The sequence below is a fragment of the Diorhabda carinulata genome, chromosome X (assembly GCF_026250575.1).
Source record: "Diorhabda carinulata isolate Delta chromosome X, icDioCari1.1, whole genome shotgun sequence".
Classification (NCBI taxonomy): Eukaryota; Metazoa; Arthropoda; class Insecta; order Coleoptera; family Chrysomelidae; genus Diorhabda; species Diorhabda carinulata.
Window position 1 is genome coordinate 13,099,032 of NC_079472.1, and position 9,280 is coordinate 13,108,311.

Consider the following 9,280-nt stretch of genomic DNA (forward strand, 5'->3'; position numbering starts at 1 on the left):
AATTCAATATCATTTTGATTTAATTTGAATAAATTTGTTTATTAATCGGATCTCAGATTAAAATAAACGATTCCTACTGAAATAATTCCGAAATTTATTATTTCGAAAATATATTTTGCCATTCTTCAAAAGAGAAAACAACTACTTTCCTGGCTAATCCTTCGATTAATAGTCAATTACATCTCCTCTGAGGTGCGTGATATAAATCGACCTTTCTGGAGATGTTAACATCCCCAATAACTCGCTTGTAACCACTGACTAGTTTCGACGTTATTACGTCTAATCAGAGTGGTTTAACAACCCTTGCTTGCCGAAATTGCTGCTTTTAGAGTTCTGTGTCATATGTGATTGTCGAAAAACAAATGCATTCACAACGTGTGACTGTTAGGTGTGCATTTGGACTTGAAAATGATGACACAGCTGTTTTTGCCGAAATTGGATGATATTAATGTGGTGAAACTTCAATAACAGCATGAAACATGGCCAGGTCGTGTACTATCTCGTTTCGGTGATCAGAATTGGCCCTCTAGATCGTGTGATCTAATACCATTAGATTTCTGTTTATGGGGTTGTTTGACTACGTCAACAAACTCACAACTACGAGTGTGTTAAAGAAAGAGATTCAACGTTGCTTCAACGAATTTCAGCCACTTGGATCTAGAGCCGCGGAGGCGATTTAATCGATGTATTATTCTATAAATTATTGTGTTTTATATTTAATTCAAATATTGCGTTAATTTTGGGACACCCATTACTAGTTTTCCAAAATATTTTGGGTGGTTTTATTGTCCCAAGAAAGATATATATCCTTTTATTTCTCATTTAACATCATTTAAAACCATTTTTCTAATAATAAGTCTAACAAAAACGAGAATTTTGATTTAGCTTCTACGAGGAGTTGTAACTTTTAGCAAAGCTACTTAAAACATGATTCAAATTTAATTAAAGCCTTCAAAGGGCTTAACTTAATATGTTGTTGTGCTAGGAGTCCACACACCAAATCGTGAGAATAAAAACTTATATACTAAAGCAATAATTGCATGAAAACACTCCAGTTTTTTTTCTTGTTTTGAATAACTCGTTCAGAGAGATACCAAGCGGATTCAGATCCAAATAATCACTCATAGAGACTATAATTTTATTCTGAAACAAACGCAAATGATTTTTAAATCAAGTTTCAAGTGAAAAAGCAAGCTTTTTATGTAGCATCTTCTCATTTTTCCCACTAAAACTTTTCTAATCTAACTGCTACGCATAGTTTAACACATCCTTTATTTATTTTGTACACTAAACAGCATTTGTTCTAAAAATGATGAAATATCAAATATAAAAGGGTTCTTTAGATAATAACACGTTTTTGTAATGAAAATTAAGTGAAAAAACATATTTTTTTTGCCATTTAGATCGAGATATATATTCATATCGCTTTTTATATAGCACATCTTGAATTTCTAATTATTTTACTAGCAAAAACATTATCAAAAGAGTTTGTACAAGGAATATCTAAGGAATAATACGTTTTTAAATCAAAAATAAAGTGAAAAAGCAAGTTTTTTATGTAGCATCTTTTCATTTTTCCCACGAAAATTTTTCTAATCTAACTGCTACGCATATTTTAACATACCCTTTATTTATTTCGTACACTAAACAGCATTTGTTCTAAAAATGATGAAATATCAAATATAAAAGGGTTCTTTAGATAATAACACGTTTTTGTAATGAAAATTAAGTGAAAAAACATATTTTTTTGCCATTTAGATCGAGATATATGCCCATGTCGCTTTTTATATCACATATCTTGAATTTCTAATTATTTTTCCAGCAAAAACATTATCAAACGAGTTTGTACACGGAATATCTAAGGAATAATACGTTTTTAAATCAAAAATAAAGTGAAAAAGCAAGTTTTTTATGTAGCATCTTTTCATTTTTCCCACGAAAATTTTTCTAATCTAACTGCTACGCATATTTTAACATACCCTTTATTTATTTCGTACACTAAACAGCATTTGTTCTAAAAATGATGAAATATCAAATATAAAAGGGTTCTTTAGATAATAACACGTTTTTGTAATGAAAATTAAGTGAAAAAACATATTTTTTTGCCATTTAGATCGAGATATATGCCCATGTCGCTTTTTATATCACATATCTTGAATTTCTAATTATTTTTCCAGCAAAAACATTATCAAACGAGTTTGTACACGGAATATCTAAGGAATAATACGTTTTTAAATCAAAAATAAAGTGAAAAAGCAAGTTTTTTATGTAGCATCTTTTCATTTTTCCCACGAAAATTTTTCTAATCTAACTGCTACGCATATTTTAACATACCCTTTATTTATTTCGTACACTAAACAGCATTTGTTCTAAAAATGATGAAATATCAAATATAAAAGGGTTCTTTAGATAATAACACGTTTTTGTAATGAAAATTAAGTGAAAAAACATATTTTTTTTGCCATTTAGATCGAGATATATATTCATATCGCTTTTTATATAGCACATCTTGAATTTCTAATTATTTTACTAGCAAAAACATTATCAATAGAGTTTGTACAAGGAATATCTAGGGAAAAATACGTTTTTAAATCAAGAATCAAGTGAAAAATTTTTTTTTGTAAAATCTTTTCATTTTTCCCTAGAAAACTTTATATTTTTATATTGAAAACTCTTGTGAACTACAACAGTGTCACATTACTGGTCACTTTTTAATGAAAACCATGCTTTTCAATACCAAACTAATTTATCAGATGAAAAATATTTAACAGTATATTTAATCAATCAATCTAGAGGCAAGCAATTCAACTTTCCTCTCAGTTTTCTTCAATATTTTGGTATAGTAATATAGAAATTTCTTTAATTTCTCATTTCGATATGTTTACGCTTCTAAATATACCTGATTTTAAGTCTTTTCTGTTTCAAAATTAGTTCTTTTATTCATTTTTAAAAGATAGATAAAAATTGACGTTTCGACTAATTTTGAAAAGACATAAAATTAGTCGAAACGTCAATTTTTATCTATTTTTTAAAACTTAATAGAAAAATTGATTTTAAATCAAAAGAAACCTAAAATCAAGAACATTTAAAAACATAAAACTAATATAGAAAGACATATGTCTTATGGTGGTGAGTGGTTAAGCGTTGAATTTGCATGAAAGAAAAGAAATATTAAAAAAAATACATTTATTTGTCACCGTATTTTAAAAAAAATATACAAAAATATATGAAATATATTATATAAAAACATACACTAATAATACAATATTTACATAATGAAATTATTGTCGATAAAATTATAAAAATTGCCTCAAAAATAATTTCAAACAAATCAACAAGTCCAAATGAACAAATTGCAAAAAACGGCGTCCACAAATCGAACAAAACCTTCATCACCGTTATCAAATAAGACCAAAGTTTAATCAAAACTTAACTTCTTCTATCCATAAACAAACTGTACGTTAAAAGATATTTCCGATAACCATTAGCTGTTTAAAGGGGGGGTGGATGTTCAGCTATAACAGCAACGACCATCGAACTTATCCATCTTGATTATAAGTTTGTAAATATGAAGGAAGCAGTAGAATTGTTTGGGATAAATTTTGGTACAACGATTGATTGACGCCGTCTTAGAATATTTAGTAAGATCCGGATTTACCAGGTGGTCCATAGCTGGTAGAAACACCACCACTTGATCCACCAATACTTCCATGTCCACTTCCGATACCACCTCCGATTCCTGATCCAAGACCACCTCCAATACCGGAACCATGACCACCTCCGAGTCCATCTCCTAGTAGATTAACATCATTATAATCAAATACATTTGTAACTTATATAAATATTTATCTACCTCCTCCGATACCGCTTCCAAGATCACCTCCAATACCACCTCCGATTCCTCCTCCAATACCACCTCCGATTCCTCCTCCAATACCACCTCCGATTCCTCCTTCAATACCACCTCCGATTCCTCCTCCAATACCACCTCCGAATCCAGAACCACCATCAGCTGTTTTCTGTAAATAAAAATTCGAATGTTCATAAAAACTTCATTATTAAATGGTTAATGGATTATGTTTTTAGAACATACTGTATAAAAATTAAACTAAACTTACTTGAGTCTTGTATTTGATGAAGTATACTTCAGGTTTGCTGGGTTGAGTTGGTGCTGCAGTTGGGATGGTAATTTCTGGAGCTTCTTCTGGTTTTTTAACCAAAACGTAGACCAAAGTCTTTTCTTCGTTTTGTGGTTGGACTGGAATTACTGGAGCAGTTGGAGCAGGTGCACTTGGTGCCTATAATAAAGTAGAAAAATTATTAATATGATTGAATTTGAAATTCCAACAAACTCACCTTGATGAAGATGATTTTGTAGTGTTTTTGAGCTTGAGCAACAGGGATTGGTCTTTGTGGTTTGAATTCTTCAGGTTCTGGTGGGGGTACGTGAACGTAAATGTGTTTTTGGATGGTAGTAGTACCACCTCCGAATCCACCACCGAATCCGCTACCAGCACCATCGCCGAAACCACCTCCGAATCCTACAACGAATTTTTTATATAATATTTCATTCATTCAAATAGGACTTATGGTTTTGAATTACCACTTCCAGATCCACCGCCGATACCACCTCCGAATCCGCTACTGAATCCACCTCCTAATCCACTGCCTCCTCCAATACTGCCGCCGTGACCACCTGCTTCAATGAGACCTGCGCTACCTCCAAAACTACCTGAAATTTTTTTATTGCTAGTAATATAATTTTGTTTATATAAATAATGATAATTACCTCCACCGTGTCCTCCTCCTAATCCACCTCCGATGCCTCCACCGCTACCAGATGGAGCTCCGTATGAGTTAGATGGGGCGCTGTAGCTGTATCCTGCTTCAGGTCTGGCACTGGCCAGTGCCACTAAAGTAGACAATAACTGAAAAACGATTTATTAGTACTACAAACGATGAATATAAAAAAGATATTCGCAGAGTTTGACCAAGAACGAAAGAAGAAAATTTACAAAAAGTAGAAATCCTGAAGATGTTCTGTCGCTAGATTCATGCGCAGTTTGAAATGTCCAGGATTTGAAATCACGTGTTTGTGGAGTACAGACCTCCGAACCGGTTATGAATGCGTCCGATGTATCCTCGGACATGGGTGAGGATTTTTACCACGAAATAACCTCTAGCCCATTTGTTTTTTTTACGTAATTGTATTTAAAAATACAATTAGTGGAAGAAGGTACGTAATTGTATTTAAAAAACGTCGTAATAGACTTTTTACCTACAAATATCGAGAATAAATCTCCGGCTAGTTAATTATTTTATTCTATTAGCTGGTTTTAATTCCAATTATAAATTTAAAAGTTTATAAATCGTTAGTGGAAGAAGGTTCAGTTCAGAACATATTTTGAAGACACGTTCAGGATATATTCAGAATGAATTCGGGATGTGTCCGAAATTATCGACCATGAAAAAACGATGATCTCCGTTAAAAAAATTGTTGTATGATTAAATAAATAGATAGTCACAATTAAACAACAACTTTTCTATCAATAGCTTCAATTTCTTGAAGAAAAACACAAAATCATAGATGTCTTCTGACCAAATTAAGTCATAAAAAATATTTCATATTTCATTAATTTTTCGTATACCCTGTATTAATTAATCAATTTTATTAATATGCGGACTTGTATCTCACAAAGGAGAATGTCTATAAACGCTATTCGAGCTGATTTATTTATACTGTTGATTATATAAATAATATGGAATAGAAATCGGACGGAAGTATATTTAACAACAAAATTTGCGTAATGATTGTCGAAAAAAATTTCATTTTGTTTAAAATAATCAAAAATTACGTCGAATATACGAGAAATTTGAGTGAATTAATTAGAAACTTTCGAGAGTCGCCTTATAAACAATTATCACCAAAATTTACATTAATTAATTGAATTAATTTATTTTGACTCGTTTATTTGTTGTTGAATTCGTATTTTAAGCTATAAGGATATGACTTTTTTTTAATTTTTGTTTTAGAATCAAGTAAAGATATTGTTTCTTGTTATAAATGAAAAATATTGGAAATATGTAAACTATTATATATAATGACACGACATCCCTTTTATGGCACGTGCCGGACCTTTATGAAACCCTTTTAAGGGGAGGCTTTTTTACATCTTCAGTTTGTTCACCAACCCTTACTTTTTCTATTGTTTTTCAATTCACCGCCCCCATTCTTTCTACCACATCACACCCTCTCGATCTTAATCCTTAGACATTCTTTTTCATCATATTTTCGGCTTCTTTTTATCTCTTAGGTTTATTGTTGATTTCTATATTTTTAATTTTGTTTTTTTGTATGCTTTTCATTATTTTTCTATTCGCACCACCATCTAAGCTTTACGGAGACTCATTTTCCATTTTCTTACACCTTCAATTTGTTCTTTTGCTTTTTCCATTTCTATTTTCTCTCAAATCCTCACCCTTATTCTTCTCAATTTAATTTCCTCCTCATTAAACCATCTAGATCTTGATTTTTTTCTCCAACCTAGTGATCCAGCTCTCCATGTTCCAATCATCTTATTCTTGTTTTTTTCATTATATTTATCACATTCTCTCTCTCACAAGCAGTTCTTCTGTACACGTCATTTGTTTTCGTTCCCATAAGAATTCTTCAGCATATTTTTGACCTCTTTCTATATCTCTGTAGTATAAGTCTTGACAAGGCTTATTATTGATTTGTATATTTTGAATTTTGAGTTTATTTGTTTACTGTACCATATATTTCTATTTGCACCAAGTGCTTTAGTAGCTTCTTGATCTCCTTTTTCACTTGTTCTGTCATCTGCAGTTTATGAACCCCTTGCTTAATGCATAATATATTTTATTATCCTTCTCTCTTTTCTATTGTTCAAATCCTGTCTTCCTGTTTCTTCCAGCATGATTCTTGTTCCTTCTCAACTCTGATTTCAATTTTTTCCACTACCATAAGTTTGATTTTCTTTTCGATCATTTTTATTCAATTTTTGGTTCCAATAGTTCAAATTTACTTGTAGATCCTGTTATCGAAATCCAATTTGAAGCGGCTTCTCTGCCCTTTCATCTAATTCATCAATTATAGCTGTTAATAGTAATAGCTTAAGACTGCTTCCTTGTCTGGCTTGTCATCTTTCTGAACTTTTTCTTTGTCAAACTACCAAAATAGAAAATGCAGAAAGAGAATTCACGTGAAGGCATCAATGAATTTGGTAGATTGGTTCAAGACATCGCTAAATTTTTGAAGCTACCTAGAAACTTCCAATTAGCGACAAAACTGGTAATCCCCTGCCTCTTAAGTGCCAAGGTGGATGGCAATCCGAAGTAACTACTGAAGGTTAAGTAAACGATTCGATCAATCAGAAGTGTAACTACAATTGCAGCACCAGAAAGAAATCGTTAGTCTGATATGCATCAAATCCGACATCTTGTATTAATTGAGGAACATAAAATGGTCAACTGGTTGTTGCCAAACTTCACCATAAACTTTAATTAAAAATAAAACTACGTTTCTAGTAGTTGTAGGAAAAATATTGTGTACAACACGTGGCTCAATTATGCAGATACGTGTGAAATTTTCAATTTTCATTAAGATATTTATATATCTAAATGATGATCATCATTATCCAAACATTATACGATTGCAGAACGAAGATTTACTATTGAAACGACATTGATTGGATTTAATTTTAGAACGATTATGATTCTTAAGTTATTGCAAGATAAAGAAAAACGTCGGATTTTCAACGAAAAACTTGGAAGAATCCCGAGTATGTAATAGAATGTAGTTCAATTGATATTGAACGATATTTGGTAGAAGAAAATGATGAAGATGACGAAAAAATCATAAAATATTATAAAATTCGTTTTTCACTTGAAAAATTTGTTAACAAACAATGTAACCACTTAATAACTGGTAATGTACCCCGAGAAGATACAGTCCTTGATAACGTAAAAAATTTGATGTAACTTTGGGTATCCGAATCACATCTCACTGTCACTACGTAACCAATAAACAATAACAAAAAATTATGTACGTACCACAAAAGGTCTCATGATGTAAAATCACTAACTAAAATGATCATATGATGCAGAATGTACATCCCGATTGATTTAAATACGTTTGTCTCCCACTAGATTCCTAAAAAGATTCACACTGGTTTTTACCTTCACCTCACAATTACGAAAAATTACTTTTACTAATTTGATGTTAAAAACTAATTCGGTTTACGATGTTGATTCTAAAAGTAGTAAAAGTGCTTTATCCCTTTCAATGTCGTAAGTTGATTTTAGTTTTTACGTAGGATCAAGTGTTAAAACAATTAAAATCTACATAACCAAATACGCGAACAGGATTTTAAACAAGATGCGATCCTTATACATTATTTTCGAATAATCTATTCAATATATTTGGAAATAAATGTCGATCGTTTCTTGTGAATAGAGCAAAAAAATATTAATTATTAGATAGAATAACTTGGATTTTGAACCAAATAATTCTCATGAAATCTTCTATTGAAGCAATCTTCATACTATTAACAGGATTTTGAAGACATTGGATTGCGTTTCGGGTAAGATATGAGTTTGGTCTCGATTTTGCCTTTTTTTAATCGATTAGATTTAGTTTAAACATTGGACACTTGTCAATAACTTAGATTCTGAACCAAATTATTCACACAAAATCTTCTATTGAAGCAATCTTCATACTATTAACAGGATTTTGGAGACATTTGATTGCGTTTGGGGTAAGATATGAATTTGGTCTCGATTTTGACTTATTTGGATCGATCAGATTTAGTTTAAACATTGGACACTTGTCAATAACTTAGATTCTGAACCAAATTATTCACACAAAATCTTCTATTGAAGCAATCTTTATACTATTAACAGGATTTTAAAGACATTGGATTGCTTTTGGGGTAAGATATGAGTTTGGTCTCGATTTTGCCTTATTTTGATCGATCAGATTTAGTTTAAACATTGCCCACTTGTCAATAACTTAGATTCTGAACCAAATTATTCACACAAAATCTTCTATTGAAGCAATCTTTATACTATTAACAGGATTTTAAAGACATTGGATTGCTTTTGGGGTAAGACATGAGTTTGATCTCGATTTTGCCTTATTTTGATCGATCAGATTTAGTTTAAACATTGCCCACTTGTCAATAACTTAGATTCTGAACCAAATTATTCACACAAAATCTTCTATCGAAGCAATCTTCATACTATTAACAGGATTTTGGAG

General features: G+C 31.2%; 1 protein-coding gene across 1 annotated transcript; it reads right to left on the reverse strand.

The window, feature by feature from the left end:
* Positions 1–3,196: 3,196 nt before the first annotated feature.
* Positions 3,197–8,131, reverse strand: LOC130902213 (uncharacterized). The gene is made up of 7 exons (XM_057814151.1): positions 8,074–8,131; positions 4,790–4,928; positions 4,604–4,732; positions 4,357–4,541; positions 4,119–4,298; positions 3,854–4,019; positions 3,197–3,793 (listed from the first exon to the last, which is right to left on the reverse strand). The coding sequence occupies exons 1-7, from the start codon at positions 8,086–8,088 to the stop codon at positions 3,639–3,641; spliced, it is 969 nt and encodes a 322-aa protein (XP_057670134.1). The 5' UTR covers positions 8,089–8,131; the 3' UTR covers positions 3,197–3,638.
* Between the last annotated feature and the right edge of the window lie 1,149 nt (positions 8,132–9,280).